Source organism: Sylvia atricapilla, unplaced genomic scaffold, assembly GCF_009819655.1.
Source record: "Sylvia atricapilla isolate bSylAtr1 unplaced genomic scaffold, bSylAtr1.pri scaffold_149_arrow_ctg1, whole genome shotgun sequence".
NCBI classification, from domain to species: domain Eukaryota; kingdom Metazoa; phylum Chordata; class Aves; order Passeriformes; family Sylviidae; genus Sylvia; species Sylvia atricapilla.
This window is the reverse complement of record NW_027077077.1, coordinates 19,809-36,806: the sequence shown is the minus strand read 5'-3', so window position 1 is coordinate 36,806 and position 16,998 is coordinate 19,809. Positions and strand designations below refer to the sequence as shown.

General features: G+C 52.0%; 1 protein-coding gene across 1 annotated transcript in view; it reads right to left on the bottom strand.

Annotated features, from left to right (window-relative positions):
• Positions 1–201: 201 nt before the first annotated feature.
• The window catches only part of SMC1A (structural maintenance of chromosomes 1A), a gene marked incomplete at its 5' end in the record, with an annotated part of 36,601 nt that continues 19,804 nt past the window's right edge, over positions 202–16,998 (bottom strand). The window contains 7 exons of the mRNA XM_066340217.1: positions 202–351; positions 4,962–5,103; positions 7,199–7,305; positions 9,097–9,213; positions 10,724–10,861; positions 12,558–12,704; positions 16,156–16,335. Coding sequence (XP_066196314.1) covers positions 202–351; positions 4,962–5,103; positions 7,199–7,305; positions 9,097–9,213; positions 10,724–10,861; positions 12,558–12,704; positions 16,156–16,335 — 981 coding nt within the window. The remainder of the gene's footprint in view (positions 352–4,961; positions 5,104–7,198; positions 7,306–9,096; positions 9,214–10,723; positions 10,862–12,557; positions 12,705–16,155; positions 16,336–16,998) is intronic.

Sequence of the window (16,998 nt, the reverse complement as noted above, 5' to 3'; positions counted from 1 at the left end):
ATATGGGGACACGGAATGGAATGGGGACACAGACATGGGGACATGGGGGTGAGGACATCAGGTATGGGGACATTGTCATGAAGACACTGTCATGGGGACATGGGGATGGGGACATGGCATTGGGACATCTGGCACGGGGACACGGGTATGAGAACATCCCCTTTAGCCCCACCCTCTTTGGCCCCGCCCCCGGCCCCGCCCTCACTTGTTGGCCCCGCCCAGCTTCTTGCGGATCTCGTCCATCTCGTGGTTTTTGTCGTTCACCTCCGACTTCTTGGCCAGGTGCTGGTTCTTGAGGTCCTGCAGCTGGGCCATGGTCTCATCGATGATCTTCATGTGCCTCTGCTCCTCCTGGGGACACCCAAAACGGCCCAAAATTCACCCAAAATCAGCCTAAAACCACCCAAAACGGACCCATTGATCTTCATGTGCCTCTGCTCCTCCTGGGGACACCCAAAACCGCCCAAAATTCACCCAAAACCGCCCAAAATTACCCAAAATCAGCCTAAAATCACCCAAATTCACCCAAAACCAGCCCACTGGTCTTCACGTGCCTCTGCTCCTCCTGGGGACACCCAAAACCGCCCAAAATTACCCAAAATCAGCCTAAATTCACCCAAAACAGCCTAAAATCACCCAAAATCAGCCTAAAATCACCCAAAATCAGCCTAAAATCACCCAAATCAGCTCATTGGTGTTCATGTGCCTCTGCTCCTCCTGGGGACACCCAAAACCACCCAAAATTCACCCAAAATCAGCCTAAAATCACCCAAATCAGCTCATTGGTGTTCATGTGCCTCTGCTCCTCCTGGGGACACCCAAAACAGCCCAAAATTACCCAAAACAGCCCAAAATTACCCAAAATCAGCCTAAAATCACCCAAAATGGACCCATTGATCTTCATGTGCCTCTGCTCCTCCTGGGGACACCCAAAACAGCCCCAAAATCACCCAAAATCAGCCTAAATTCACCCAAATTCACCCAAAACCAGCCCACTGGTCTTCATGTGCCTCTGCTCCTCCTGGGGACACCCAAAACAGCCCAAAATCACCCAAAACAGCCCCAAAATCACCCAAAATCAGCCTAAAATCACCCAAATCAGCTCATTGGTGTTCATGTGCCTCTGCTCCTCCTGGGGACACCCAAAACCGCCCAAAATTACCCAAAACAGCCCAAAATCACCCCAAAACAGCCCATTTGTGTTCATGTGCCTCTGCTCCTCCTGGGGAGACCCAAAATCACCCAGAATCGCCCAAAATCAGCCCAAAATTCACCCAAAACAGCCCAAAAACCAGCCCAAAATTACCTAAAATCAGCCCAAATTCACCCCAAACCACCCTAAAATCACCGAAAACAGCCCCAAAAATCACCCCAAATCACCCCAAAACAGCCCCAAATCCAGCTCAAAATCCATCCCAAACTGCAAAGGTCTTCATGTGCCTCTGCTCCTTCTGGGGAAAACAGCCAAAATCAGCCCAAAATCCCCCAAAACACCTCAAGTCACCTCCAAAAACATCCTAAATCACCCCCCAAATATCCCAGAACACCCCAAAATAGAGCAAAATCCAGCAAAATCCAGCCCAAACTTATTGATAATCTTCATGTGCTGCTCCTCTTGGACAGGAGAAAAAACCCCACCCAAAATCACTGAAAACAGCCCAAAATCACCCAAAACATCCTAAATCACCCTCAAAAAATCTCAGAAAATATCCTAAATCCCAGAAAACACCCAAAAGAGCCCAAAACCCTAAAAATTCCCAAGAAATACCCCAAACCTTTTGGAGTTTCTCGGCCTTGTCCCTGTGCTCTCTCTGTTCCCACATCAGCTCCTCCCAAAATCCCAAAATCCCCCTCAAAAACCACTCAAAATCCTCAGAAAAGACCTAACACCCCCCAAAATCCCCAAAATTTTCCCCTAAAATCCCAGAAAAACAAAAAACCCCCCAAAGAAAACCCCAAACCTTTTGGAGTTTCTCGATCTCAGCCCTGTCCCTGTTCCCACCTCAGCTCCTTCCAACGTGGGAGCCACTTTGGGACACAAAACCCACCCAAAACTCCCAGAAAAAACCTCCCCAAAATCCCAGAAAACTCAGGAAAAAACCCCAAAGAAACACAAAACCCTCCAAAAACCCTTAAAAATCCCCAAAAAGCCCCAAACCTTTTGGAGTTTCTCGATCTCAGCCCTGTCCCTGTTCCTTCCTCCGTGTGAGCCACTTTGGGACCCAAAAACCACCCAAAACACCCAGAAAAAAACCCAAAAAAACCCCCAAAAACCTCAGAAAATTTCAAAAATCATTAAAAAACCCCCCAAACCTTTTTGAGTTTCTCGATCTCGGCCTCGTCCCTGTGCTCTCCCTGCTCCCACATCAGCTCCTCCCAACACCCCAAAACTCCCCCCAAAATCCACCCAAAACACCCCCAAAAATCAGAACAAAACCCCCAAAAACTCCAAAAACTCTCCAAAAATCCCCCAAAATCCTAAAACCCCCCCAAAACCCTTTGGAGTTTCTCGATCTCAGCCCTGTCCCTGTTCCCACCTCAGCTCCTTCTCCTGCTCCTCTTGGGACCCCCAAAACCCACCCAAAACACCCCAGAAAAACCCCCCAAAAATTCTGAAAGTCAAAAAAAAAAAAAACCCCAAACCCCAAAAAAGCCCAAACCTTTTTGAGTTTCTCGATCTCAGCCCTGTCCCCACCTCAGCTCCTTCCTCCGTGTGAGCCACTTTGGGAGCCAAAAAACCCTCTCCAAACCCCCAGAAAAAATCCAGAAATCCCCAAAAAACTCAGAAAAAGCCCCCCAAAAATCCCAAAACCCCCCCAAAAAAGCCCAAAAAGCCCAGACCTTTTGGAGTTTCTTGATCTTGGCCTCGTCCCTGTGCTCTCCCTGCTCCCACATCAGCTCCTCCCAAAATCCCAACACCCCAAAACTCCCCTCAAAACCCACCCAAATCCTCAGAAAAGACCCAAAACCCACCCAAAACACCCTGAAAAAAACCAAAAAGCTCCAAAAACCTCAGAAGAATACCCCCAAAAAAACCCCCAAACCCCCCAAAAGCCCCAGACCTTTTTGAGTTTCTCGATCTCGGCCTCGTCCCTGTGCTCTCCCTGCTCCCACCTCAGCTCCTTCTCCTGGTCCTCTTGGGACCCCAAAACCCACCCAAAACACCCCAGAAAAAAAAAAAACAAAAAAAAAACCAAAAACCAAAAAACACAAAAAAAACCCCAAAAACCCCCAAAAAAACCCAAACCTTTTTGAGTTTCTCGATCTCGGCCTCCTCCCTGTGCTCTCTCTGCTCCCACATCAGCTCCTCCCAACACCCCAAAACTCCCCTCAGAAACCACCCAAAACAGCCCCAAACCCCCAAAAAAACCTCAGAAAAAACCCCCCAAAAATCCCCAAACCCCCCCAAAACTCAGGAAAAACCCCAAAACACCAAAAAAATTCCAAAGAAAACCCCAAAACCTTTTGGAGTTTTTCAATCTTGACCCTGTCCCTGTTCCCACCTCAGCTCCTTCTCCTGGTCCTCTTGGGACCCCAAAACCCACCCAAAACACCCCAGAAAAACCCCCCAAAATTCCAGAAAAAAAAAAAAAAAAAAAAACCAAAAACCACCCCAAACCCCAAAAAACCCCAAACCTTCTGGAGTTTCTCGATCTCAGCCCTGTCCCTGTTCCCACCTCAGCTCCTTCCAACGTGTGAGCCACTTGGGACCCAAAAAACCCTCTCCAAACCCCCAGAAAAAATCCAGAAATCCCCAAAAAACTCAGAAAAAGCCCCCAAAAAATCCCAAATCCCCCCCAGAAAAGCCCAAAAAGCCCAGACCTTTTGGAGTTTCTCGATCTCGGCCTCATCCCTGTGCTCTCCCTGCTCCCACATCAGCTCCTCCCAAAATCCCAACACCCCAAAACTCCCCTCAAAACCCACCCAAAACACCCCCAAAACAATCAGAATAAACCCCCAAAAAACTCCAAAAACTCTCCAAAAATCCCCCAAAATCCTAAACCCCCCCAAAACCCTTTGGAGTTTCTCGATCTCAGCCCTGTCCCTGTTCCAACCTCAGCTCCTTCTCCTGGTCCTCTTGGGACCCCAAAACCCACCCAAAACACCCCAGAAAACCCCCCCAAAAATTCCAGAAAATAAAAATAAAACCAAAAACCATCCCAAACCCTAAAAAAGCCCCAAACCTTCTGGAGTTTCTCGATCTCAGCCCTGTCCCTGTTCCCACCTCAGCTCCTTCCTCCATGTGAGCCCCTTGGGACCCAAAAACCCTCTCCAAACCCCCAGAAAAAATCCAGAAATCCCCAAAAACCTCAGAAAAAAACCCAAAAAAATCCCAAATCCCCAGAAACCCTCCAAACCCCCCAGACCTTTTGGAGTTTCTTGATCTTGGCCTCGTCCCTGTGCTCTCCCTGCTCCCACATCAGCTCCTCCCAAAATCACAACACCCCAAAACTCCCCTCAAAACCCACCCAAAATCCTCAGAAAAGACCCAAAACCCACCCAAAACACCCTGAAAAAAACCAAAAAGCTCCAAAAACCTCAGAAGAATACCCTCAAAAAACCCCCAAACCCCCCAAAAGCCGCAGACCTTTTTGAGTTTCTCGATCTCGGCCTCGTCCCTGTGCTCTCTCTGCTCCCACCTCAGCTCCTTCTCCTGGTCCTCTTGGGACCCCAAAACCCACCCAAAACACCCCAGAAAAACCCCCCAAAAATTCCAGAAAATAAAATAAAAAAAACCCCTAAAAACCATCCCAAACCCTAAAAAATCCCCAAACCTTTTGGAGTTTCTCGATCTCAGCCCTGTCCCTGTTCCCACCTCAGCTCCTTCCTCCGTGTGAGCCCCTTGGGACCCAAAAAACCCTCTCCAAACCCCCAGAAAAAATCCAGAAATCCCCAAAAAACTCAGAAAAAGCCCCCCAAAAATCCCAAAACCCTAAAAAAAACCCCAAAAAGCCCCAGACCTTTTTGAGTTTCTCGATCTCGGCCTCGTCCTTGCGCACGCCCTGCTCCCACATCAGCACCTTCTCCTGGTCCTCCCGCAGCTGGTTCCTCTCAAAGTCCAGCTGGATCCCCAACCTGGTCTTCTGGTTCTCAAACTCCAGCCTGGGGCACCCCAAACGGCTCAGGGGGGGTCTCGGGGGAGTTTGGGGGTCTCTGGGGGGGTTTTGGGGTCTCTGGGGGATTTGGGGGGGCATCTTTGAGGTTTTTTGGGGGTCTTTGGGGTGTTTTGGGGGGATTTGGGGGCATCTTTGAGGGGGTTTGAGGGATCCTAGAGGAGTTTTTGGGGGTCCCTGAGAGGTGTTGGGGGGTCCCTGAGGGGGTTTTGGGGTCTCTGGGGGTTTGGGGGATTCTTGAGGGGTCTTTGGGGGGTTTGGGGGCATCTTTGAGGGGGTTTTGGGGTCTTTGGGGGGTTTGGGGGCATCTTTGAGGTTTTTTGGGGGTCTTTGGGGCATCTTTGAGGGTATTTTGGGGGCTCCTTGAGGAGTTTTGGGGGTCCCTGAGGGGTTTTTTTGAGGTCTCAGGGGGGGTTGGGGGTCCCTGAGGGGTTTTGGGGGTCTTTGGGGGGATATGGGGGGTCCCTGAAGGTTTTTTGGGGGTCTTTGGGGGGATTTGGGAGGTCCTTGAGGAGTATTTGGGGGGTCTTTGGGGGCATCTTTGAGTGTTTTTTGGGGTGTCCGTGGGGGATTTTGGGGTCTCCTTGAGGGGTTTGGGGGCTCTTTGAGGAGTTTTTTGGGGTCCCTGAGGAGTGTTTGAGGGTCCCTGAGGGTTTTTGGGGGTCTCGGGGGGTTGGGGGTCACTGGGGGAGTTTGTGGGTCTTTGGGGGTTTTTGGGAGGTCCCTGAGGGGGTTTTTGGGGTCTCTGGGGGGTTTTGGGGGCATCTTTAAGGTTTTTTTGGGGGGGATTTGGGGGCATCTTTGAGGGGGTTTGGGGGATCCTAGAGGAGTTTTTGGGGGTCTCAGGGGGGGTTTGGGGGTCCCTGAGGGGTTTTTGGGGCATCTTTGGGGGTCTTTGAGGTTTTTGGGGGGATTTGGGGGCATCTTTGAGGGGGTTTGAGGGATCCTTGAGGAGTTTTTGGGGGTCCCTGAGGGGTTTTGGGGGGTCTCTGGGGCGTTTTGGGGGGTTCCCTGGAGGGTTTGAGGGATTCTTGAGGGGTTTGGGGGAATCTTTGAGGGTCTTTGGGGGGTTTTGGGGCATCTTTGAGGGTATTTTGGGGGCTCCTTGAGGGGTTTTGGGGATCCTTGAGGTTTTTTTGAGGTCTCTGGGGGGGTTTGGGGTCCCTGAGAGGTTTTTGGGGTCTCTGGGGGGATTTGGGGGATCTTTGAGGGTTTTTTGGGGTCCCTGAGGGGTTTTTGGGGGGTCCCTGAGGGGGGTTTGGGGGCTATCTGGGGGTGTTTGGGGTCTCCTTGAGGGTTTTTTGGGGGTCTTTGGGGTGTGTTTGGGGGGATTTGGGGGCATCTTTGAGGGGGTTTGAGGGATCCTAGAGGAGTTTTTGGGGGGTCCCTGAGGGGTTTTGGGGGGTCCCTGAGGGGGTTTTGGGGTCTCTGGGGGTTTGGGGGATTCTTGAGGGGTTTGGGGGAATCTTTGAGGGATTTTTGGGGTGTCCGTGGGGGATTTTGGGGACTCCTTGAGGGGTTTGGGGGCTCTTTGAGGAGTTTTTTGGGGTCCCTGAGGAGTTTTCTGGGGGGTTTGTGGTCTCCTTGAGGGGTTCTGGGGGATCCTTGAGGAGTTTTTTGGGGTCCCTGAAGGTTCTGGGGGAATTCTTGAGGGGTTTGGGGGGGTCCCTGAGGGTTCTGGGGGGATTCTTGAGGGGTTTGGGGGGATCCTAGAGGAGTTTTTGGGGTCTCTGGGGGGTTTGGGGGCATCTTTGAGGGTTTTTTGGGGGGTCTTTGGGGGGTCTTTGGGGGGTCCCTGGGGGATTTTGGAGCTCCTTGAGGGGTTTGGGGGGTCCCTTGAGGAGTTTTGGGGGGTCCCTGAGGGGTTTTGGGATCTCTGGGGGGTTTGGGGGGGTCTTTGGGCATCTTTGAGGGTTTTTTGGGGGGTCCCTGAGGGGTTTTCTGGGGTCTCTGAAGCGTTTGGGAAGGTCCATGAAAGGTTTTGGGGTCCCCTGAGAGTTTTTAGGGGGGTCCCTGAGGGGTTTGGGGCGGTCCTGGAGGTGTTTTGGGGTTCCCCAGCCCGGTTTTTTTTGGGGTGCTCTGACCTTTTCTTGGCGATCTCGTTCTGCCTCTTGACCTTTTCCTCCTCAAACTCCCGAATGTTCCTGACGCCGATTTCCCGGCAGAACTCCTCAAACACCTCGTCCTCTACCTGGGGGACAGAATCACCCCAAAATCACCCAAAATCACCCCAAAATCACCCCAAAATCATCCAAAATCACCCCAAAATCACCCCAAAATCATCCAAAATCACCCCAAAATCACCCCAAATCACCCAAAATCACCCCCAAATCATCCAAAATCACCCCAAATCACCCCCAAATTCCCCCAAAATTCCCCAAATCCTCCAAAATCACCCCAAAATCACCCCAAATCACCCCAAAATTCCCCCATTTCCCGGCAGAACTCCTCAAACACCTCGTCCTCCACCTGGGGCAAAAATCCTCCAAAATCACCCCAAATCACCCCCAAATCACCCCCAAATCACCCCAAAATTCCCCAAATTCACCCCAAATCACCCCAAATCACCCCAAAATCACCCAAATTCACCCCAAAATTCCCCCGTTTCCCGGCAGAACTCCTCAAACACCTCGTCCTCCACCTGGGGCAAAAATCACCCCAAAATCACCCCAAAATCTTCCAAATTCACCCCAAAATCTTCCAAATTCACCCCAAAATCATCCCAAATTCCCTCAAAATTCTCCACAATCACCCCCAAATCCTCCAAAATCCTCCAAATTCGCCCCAAAATCCTCCAAATCCCCCAAAATTCCTTAAAAATCCCCCCCAAATCCCCCCAAATCCTCCAAATTCACCCCAAAATCCCCCAAATCTCCTTAAAAAATCCCCAAAATTCCCCCAAAGTTCCCCATAATTCCCCCAAAATCACCCCAGATCCTCAAAATTCCCCCAAATCCCCCCAGATTTGTGGAAATTTTTCCCAAATTTGGGGAACTTTCTCCACCAAACCAAGGAATTTAATTGAAAATTCAAGATTTTTTTCCCCAAAATTGGGGGAATTCTCCCAAAATCAGGGGAATTTCTCCCCCAAACCAGGGAATTTTTGTCAAAACCTGGGATTTTTCCCAGACTGGGGGGAATTTCCCCCAAATTTGCGGAAATTTCTCCCCCAAACCAAGGAATTTTATTGAAAATTCAAGGGTTTTTCTCCAAAATTGGGGGAATTTTTCTTAAAACCCGGGATTTTTTTCCAAATTTGGGGGAACTTTTCCCAAATCTGGGGAAATTTGCTCCCAAAACCAGGAAAATTTCCTTAAAACCCACAATTTTTCCCAGATTTGGGGGAATTTTTTCCCAAAATTGTGGAAATTTCTCCTCAAACCAGGGAATTCTTCTTAAAACCTGGGATTTTTTTCCCAAATTTGAGGTGTTTTTTCCCAAAACTGGGGGAATTTTCCCCAAATTTGGGGAACTTTCTCCACCAAACCAAGGAATTTAATTGAAAATTCAAGATTTTTTCCCCAAAATTGGGGGAATTCTCCCCAAAATCAGGGAATTTTTGTCAAAACCTGGGATTTTTATCAGATTTGGGGGAATTTTTCCTAAATTTGGAGGAACATTTCCCAAATCTGGGGAAATTTGCTCCCAAAACCAGGAAAATTTCCTTAAAACCCACAATTTTTCCCAGATTTGGGGGAATTTTTCCCAAAATTGTGGCAATTTCTCCTCAAACCAGGGAATTCTTCTTAAAACCTGGGATTTTTTCCCAAATTTGGGGTGTTTTCTCCCAAAACTGGGGGAATTTTCCCCAAAATTGGGGGAATTTGCCCCCAAAACCAAGGAAGTTTTTTTAAAAACTCAGGGTTTTTTCCCCAAAATTGGGGTTTTTTTCCCCAAAATTGGGGTTTTTTTCCCCCAAAATTGGAGGAATTTCACCCCAAACCCCGTTTTTTCCCCAAAATCCCCCCAATTTCCCCCAAACCTGGTTCATTTTCTCCTTCAGGTCCTTCATCTCCCTCTCCCTGCCCTGGATGATTCGTTTGATGTCGTTGATCCGGGGCCCAAAATTGGCCAGTTCACTCTCCAGTTTGGACTTCTCCTGGAAAAAAATGGGAAAAAATGGGGAAAAATGAGAAAAATGGGATCAAAATCCAGCCCTGAACCCCAAAATCTGGGTTTTGAACCCCAAAATCAGATCCCTGAACCCAAATCTGATCTCTCAACCCCAAAATCTAATTTTTGAATCCCAAAATCTGAGTTTTGAACCCCAAAATCTGAGTTTTGAACCCCAAAATTTGATCTTTTAACCCCAAAATTGGCCAGTTCACTCCCCAGTTGGGATTTCTCCTGGAAAATGGGAAAAATGGGATCAAAATCCACAGAATTCACACAGAAAATCCTTCAGTGAACCCCAAAATCTGGGTTTTGAAACCCAAAATCTGATCCCTGAACCCCAAAATTGCCCAGTTCTCTCTCCAGTTGGGATTTCTCCTGGAAAATGGGATCAAAATCCAGCCCTGAACCCCAAAATCTGATCCCTGAACTCGAACCAAACTCCAGGTCACTTTGGGAATATTTGATGGGGGAATTGCCCCAGATTTTTTCCCCTAAAATTCCAATTTTCTCCACAAAATTCACATTTTTTCCCCAAAATCCGTGTTTTTCTTGCCCAAAATCCCAGTTTTTTTCCCCAAACCCGTGTCCCACCTGCAGGTTCAGGGCCAGGTGCCGGGTCTTGGTCTGCTCCAGGTCACTTTGGGAATATTTGATGAGGAAATCTCCCAAAAAACCCCCCGATTTTCCCCCAAAAAATCAGGGCTTTTTCCCCCAAAATCGCTATTTTTTCCCCCAAATCCAGGGGTTTTGCCCAAAATCCCGGGATTTAGCCCCAAATCCGTGTCCCACCTGCAGGTTCAGTGCCAGGTGCTGGATCTTGGATCACTCCAGGTCACTTTGGGACTATTTAATGGGAGAACTTCCCCAAAAAACCACCAATTTTTCCCCCCAAAATCACTTTTTTTCTTAAAAAATTGCTATTTTTTCCCAAAATCCAGGGTTTTTTCCCCAAAATCCCAGTTTTTTTCCCCAAACCCGTGTCCCACCTGCAGGTTGAGGGCCAGGTGCTGGATCTTGGATCACTCCAGGTCACTTTGGGAATATTTGATGAGAAAATCTCCCAAAAAACCCCCAATTTTCCCCCCAAAATCAGATTTTTTTTCCCAAAATCCCATTTTTTTTCCCCAAACCCGTGTCCCACCTGCAGGTTCGGGGCCAGGTGACGGGTCTTGGTCTGCTCCAGGTCACTTTGGGACTATTTAATGGGAGAAGTTCCCCAAAAAACCACCAATTTTTTCCCCAAAAATCACATTTTTTCTTAAAAAATTGCTATTTTTTCCCGAAATCCAGGTTTTTTTTCCCCAAAACCCAGTTTTTTTTCCCCAAACCCGTGTCCCACCTGCAGGTTCAGGGCCAGGTGCTGGATCTTGGATCACTCCAGGTCACTTTGGGAATATGTGATGAGAAAATCTCCCAAAAAACCCCAATTTTCCCCCCCAAATCAGATTTTTTTTCCCAAAATCCTGGGATTTTGCCCCAAACCCGTGTCCCACCTGCAGGTTGAGTGCCAGGTGCCGGGTCTTGGTCTGCTCCAGGTCACTTTGGGAATACTTGAGGCGCATTTGGAGGCCGTGGGCCTGGGACTGCACCTGCCGCAGCTCGGCCTCCTTCCGCTTGGCCTTCATCTGCTCCTGGGGGGGAACAGGGATTTGGGGTTTGGGGGACGGTTTTGGGGCCAGTTTTGGGGTTTTAGGGCTGGTTTGGGGTCAGTTTTGGGGTTTGGGGCCGGTTTGGGGTCAGTTTTGGGGTTTGGGGCCGGTTTGGGGTGAGTTTTGGGGTTTCAGGGTCAGTTCTGGGGTGAGTTTTGGGGTTTTAGGGCTGGTTTGGGGCCAGTTTTGGGGTTTGGGGGCCGGTTTGGGGCAATGTGGGGTTTGGGGCTGGTTTTGGGGTTTCAGGGTCAGTTTTGGGGTGAGTTTTGGGGTGAGTTTTAGGGTTTTGGGGCTGGTTTTGGGGCCAGTTTTGGGGTTTCGGGGTCAGTTTTGGGGTCAGTTTTGGGGTTTTGGGGCCAGTTTTGAGGCAATTTGGGGTTTTGGGGCTGGTTTGGGGCCCAGTTTTGGGGTTTCAGGGTCAGTTTTGGGGCCAGTTTTGGGGTTTTGGGGCTGGTTTTGGGGCCAGTTTTGGGGTTTTAGGGCCAGTTTTAGGGCTGGTTTTAGGGCCGGTTTGGGGCAATTTGGGGTTTTGGGGCCAGTTTGGGGCCAGTTTTGGGGTTTTGGGGCTGGTTTTGGGGTCAAGTTTTGGGGTTTCAGGATCAGTTTTGGGGTCAGTTTTGGGGTGAGTTTTGGGGTTTTGGGACCAGTTTTGGGGTTTCAGGGTCAGTTTTGGGGTCAGTTTTGGGGTTTTGGGGCTGGTTTTGGGGTCAGTTTTGGGATTTTAGGGACAGTTTTAGGGCTGGTTTTAGGGCCAGTTTGGGGCAATTTGGGGTTTTGGGGCTGGTTTTGGGGTTTCAGGGTCAGTTTTGGGGTCAGTTTTGGGGTTTTGGGGTCAGTTTTGGGGTCAGTTTTGGGGTTTTTGGGGTCCCCCATTCAGGTTTTGGGGTCAGTTTTGGGGTTTTAGGGACAGTTTTAGGGCCGGTTTTAGGATCGGTTTTGGGGCAATTTGGGGTTTTGAGACCGGTTTGGGGCCAGTTTTGGGGTTTGGGGTCAGTTTTGGGGCTTTAGGGCCAGTTTTAGGGCTGGTTTTGGGGTTTCAGGGCTGGCTTTGGGGCGAGTTTTGGGGTGATTTTTGGGGTCAGTTTTGGGGTTTTAGGTCTGATTTTAGGGCCGGTTTTGGGGTCAGTTTTGGGGTTTTAGGGCCGGTTTTAGGGCTGGTTTTGGGGTTTCAGGGCTGGTTTTAGGATTAGTTCTGGGGCCAGTTTTGGGGTGATTTTTGGGGTCAGTTTTGGGGTTTCAGGCCCAGTTTTGGGGTCACTTTTAGGGCTGGTGTCAGGGTCAGTTTTGGGGCTTTAGGGCTGGTCTTAGGGCTGGTTTTAGGGCTTCAGGGCCAGCTTTGGGGTCAGCTTTGGGGTCAGTTTTGGGGTTTTAGGGCTGATTTTAGGGCCGGTTTTGGGGTCAGTTTTGGGGTTTCAGGGCCGGTTTTAGGGCTGGTTTTGGGGTTTCAGGGCCAGCTTTGGGGTCAGCTTTGGGGTCAGTTTTGGGGTTTCAGGGCCAGCTTTGGGGTCAGCTTTGGGGTCAGTTTTGGGGTTTCAGGGCCAGCTTTGGGGTCAGCTTTGGGGTCAGTTTTGGGGTTTCAGGGCCAGCTTTGGGGTCAGTTTTGGGGTCAGTTTTGGGGTTTCAGGGCCAGCTTTGGGGTCAGCTTTGGGGTCAGTTTTGGGGCAGTTCTGGGGCCCACCTTGAGCTCCTCGGTGAGCCGCTCCTTCTTCTCCTTGAGCTTGTCCACGGCCTTTTCATCCCAGCGCCGCGCCTTGGCCTTGAGGTCACTGGCCCCACCCGAGATCACCCCCGACTTCTGGAACAGGGTTCCGTCCAGGGCCACCGTCTGTGGGGACATGGGGACATTGGGGACACCCATTGGGGACACTGGGGTCATTGGGGACATTGGGGACACCCATTGGGGACATCCACTGGGGACATTGGGGACACCCAGAGTCACCCCCGACTTCTGGAACAGCGTCCTGTCCAGGGCCACCGTCTGTGGGGACATTGGGGACACCCATTGGGGTCACTGGGGTCATTGGGGACACCCACCGGGGACATGGAACAGCGTCCCATCCAGGGCCACCGTCTGCCAGGGGACATTGGGGACATCCATTGGGACATTGGGGACATCCATTGGGGACATTGGGGACACCCACTGGGGACATTGGGGACATCCATTGGGACATTGGGGACACCCATTGGGGTCACTGGGGTCATTGGGGACACTGGGGACATCGACTGGGGACACCCAGAGTCACCCCGACTTCTGGAACAGCGTCCCGTCCAGGGCCACCGTCTGTGGGGACATTGGGGACATTGGGGACACCCATTGGGGTCACTGGGGACACCCACTGGGGACACGGAACAGCGTCCCATCCAGGGCCACCGTCTGCCAGGGGACATTGGGGACATCCATTGGGGACATCCATTGGGGACATTGGGGACACCCAGAGTCACCCCCGACTTCTGGAACAGGGTCCTGTCCAGGGCCACCGTCTGCCAGGGGACACACTGGGAACACTGGGGACATTGGGGACACCCACTGGGGTCACTGGGGACATCCATTGGGGACATGGAAGAGTGTCCTGTCCAGGGCCACCATCTGCCAGAGGTGACATTGGGGACATTGGGGACACCCACGGGGGACATGGAACAGGGTTCTGTCCCCATCCAGGGGGGCAAACAGGGCTGGACTGGGCTGACCCCAGGCCACTTTTGGGTTGATTTGAGGCCATTTTGGGGTCACCTTGTGCCTCTGGTGGCCCCCAAAAGAGCTGGGGGAATTTTGGGCTGACCCCAGGCCAGTTTTGGGGTGATTTCAGCCCATTTTTGGGTCACCTTGTGCCTCTGGTGGCCCCCGAAGGCTCTGGGGGCAGTTAATGGGGTATTTTCAGGCTGGTTTTGGGATAGTTTGGGGGCTGACCTTGGGCCATTTTTGGGTTGATCCCAGGCCATTTCTGGGCCATTTTTGGGGTGCTCACAGCCCATTCTGGGGTCACCTTGTGCCTCTAGTGTCCCCTGAAAGCACTGGGGGCTACTTGGGCTGATCCCAGGCCAGTTTTGGGGTGATTTCAGCCCATTCTGGGGTCACCTTGTGCCTCTGGTGGCCCCTGAAAGCACTGGGGGCTGTTTGGGTTGATCCCAGGTCGTTTCTGGGCCATTTTTGGGTTGATTTGAGGCCGTTTTTGGGGTCACCTTTTGCCACTGGTGGCCCCCGAAGGCTCTGGGCTGTTTTTGGGTTGATTCCAGGCCATTTCTGGGCCATTTTTGGGGTGCTCACAGCCCATTCTGGGGTCACCTTGTGCCTCTGGTGTCCCCTGAAAGCACTGGGGGCTACTTGGGCTGATCCCAGGCCAGTTTTGGGGTGATTTCAGCCCATTTTGGGGTGACCTTGTGCCTCTGGTGGCCCACGAAGGCTCTAGGGGCTGTTTGGGTTGATCCCAGGTCGTTTCTGGGCCATTTTTGGGTTGATTTGAGGCCATTTTTGGGGTCACCTTGTGCCTCTGGTGGCCCCCGAAGGCACTGGGTGATTTTTGGGGTGATTTCAGCCCATTTTTGGGGTGAATTCAACCCATTTTGGGGTCACCTTGTGCCTCTGGTGGCCCCCGAAGGCACTGGGTGATTTTTGGGGTGATTTCAGCCCATTTTTGGGGTGCTCCCAGCCCATTCTGGGGTCACCTTGTCCCTCTGGTGGCCCCCGAAGGCTCTGGGCCATTTTTGGGGTGCTCCCAGCCCATTCTGGGGTCACCTTGTGCCTCTGGTGGCCCCCGAAGGCTCTGGGCCATTTTTGGGGTGCTCCCAGCCCATTTTTGGGTCACCTTGTGCCTCTGGTGGCCCCCGAAGGCTCTGGGGGCAGTTTGGGGGCAGTTCAGGGGGTATTTTTAGGCTGGTTTTGGGGCAGTTTTGGGGCTGACCTTGGGCCATTTTTGGGGCTGATCCTGGGCCATTTCTGGGCTAATCTCAGCCCATTTTGGGGTCACCTTGTGCCTCTGGTGGCCCCCGAAGGCTCTGGGCCATTTTTGGGGTGCTCCCAGCCCATTTTGGGGTCACCTTGTGCCTCTGGTGGCCCCCGAAGGCTCTGGGCTGTTTTTGGGTTGATCCCAGGCCATTTCTGGGCCAGTTTTGGGGTGCTCCCAGCCCATTCTGGGGTCACCTTGTGCCTCTGGTGGCCCCCGAAGGCTCTGGGCTGTTTTTGGGTTGATCCCAGGTCATTTCTGGGCCATTTTTGGGTTGATTTGAGGCCGTTTTTGGGGTCACCTTTTGCCACTGGTGGCCCCCGAAGGCTCTGGGCTGTTTTTGGGTTGATTCCAGGCCATTTCTGGGCCAGTTTTGGGGTGCTCCCAGCCCATTCTGGGGTCACCTTGTGCCTCTGGTGGCCCCCGAAGGCACTGGGTGATTTTTGGGGTGATTTCAGCCCATTTTTGGGGTGATTTCAGCCCATTCTGGGGTCACCTTGTGCCTCTAGTGTCCCCTGAAAGCACTGGGGGCTACTTGGGCTGATCCCAGGCCAGTTTTGGGGTGAATTCAGCCCATTCTGGGGTCACCTTGTGCCGCTGGTGGCCCCTGGAGGCACTGGGGGCTATCTGGGCTGACCCCAGTCCATTTTTGGGGTGCTCCCAGCCCATTCTGGGGTCACCTTGTGCCTCTGGTGGCCCCCGAAGGCTCTGGGCTGTTTTTGGGTTGATCCCAGGTCATTTCTGGGCCATTTTTGGGTTGATTTGAGGCCGTTTTTGGGGTCACCTTTTGCCACTGGTGGCCCCCGAAGGCTCTGGGCTGTTTTTGGGTTGATTCCAGGCCATTTCTGGGCCAGTTTTGGGGTGCTCCCAGCCCATTCTGGGGTCACCTTGTGCCTCTGGTGGCCCCCGAAGGCACTGGGTGATTTTTGGGGTGATTTCAGCCCATTTTTGGGGTGATTTCAGCCCATTCTGGGGTCACCTTGTGCCTCTAGTGTCCCCTGAAAGCACTGGGGGCTACTTGGGCTGATCCCAGGCCAGTTTTGGGGTGAATTCAGCCCATTCTGGGGTCACCTTGTGCCGCTGGTGGCCCCCGAAGGCTCTGGGTGATTTCAGCCCATTTTTGGGGTGATTTCAGCCCATTCTGGGGTCACCTTGTGCCTCTAGTGTCCCCTGAAAGCACTGGGGGCTACTTGGGCTGATCCCAGGCCAGTTTTGGGGTGAATTCAGCCCATTCTGGGGTCACCTTGTGCCGCTGGTGGCCCCTGGAGGCACTGGGGGCTATCTGGGCTGACCCCAGTCCATTTTTGGGGTGCTCCCAGCCCATTCTGGGGTCACCTTGTGCCGCTGGTGGCCCCCGAAGGCGATCCTGCGCGCGTCCTCCACGTTGTCGCAGACCAGCGCGTTCCCGCAGGCGAACTGCAGCGCCTTCTTGATGTGCGGCGGCTCGTAGCGGATCACATCGATCACCAGCTTGGCCCCGCGCAGCTCCCGCAGCTTCTCGTCCGTGGGCTTCACCTGGGGCACAAAATTCAGGGTTAGAGACACAAAACTGGACAGCTGAATTCAGCTCCCGCAGCTTCTCGTCCGTGGGCTTCACCTGGGGCACAGAACAGGGGTGAGAGACTGAAAACTGGGGGTTAGAGACCCAAAAATGGACATCTGAACTCAGCCCCGCAGCTTCTCGTCCGTGGGCTTCACCTGGGGCACAAAATTCAGGGTTAAAGACACAAAACTGGACATCTGAAATCAGCCCCACAGTTTCTCGTCCGTGGGCTTCACCTGGGGCACAAAAACGGGGTGAGAGACCTGAAATTGGGGGTTAGAGACTGAAAAATGGGGGTTAAAACCTAAAAATGGACATCTGAATTCAGCCCCGCAGCTTCTCGTCCGTGGGCTTCACCTGGGCCACAGAAACGGGGGTTGGAAATGCCAAATTGGGGGTTAGAGACCAAAACTGGGGGTGAGAGACTGAAAAATGGGGGTTAAAACCTAAAACTGGACATCTGAAATCAGCCCTGCAGCTTCTTGTCCGTGGGCTTCACCTGGGACACAAAATTCGAGGTTAGAAACCCAAAACTGGGGGTTGGAAATGCAAAATTGGGGGTTAGAGACCCAAAACTGGGGGTCAGAAACACAAAAATGGAGGTTAGAAACACACAAATGGGGTTTAAGAACCCA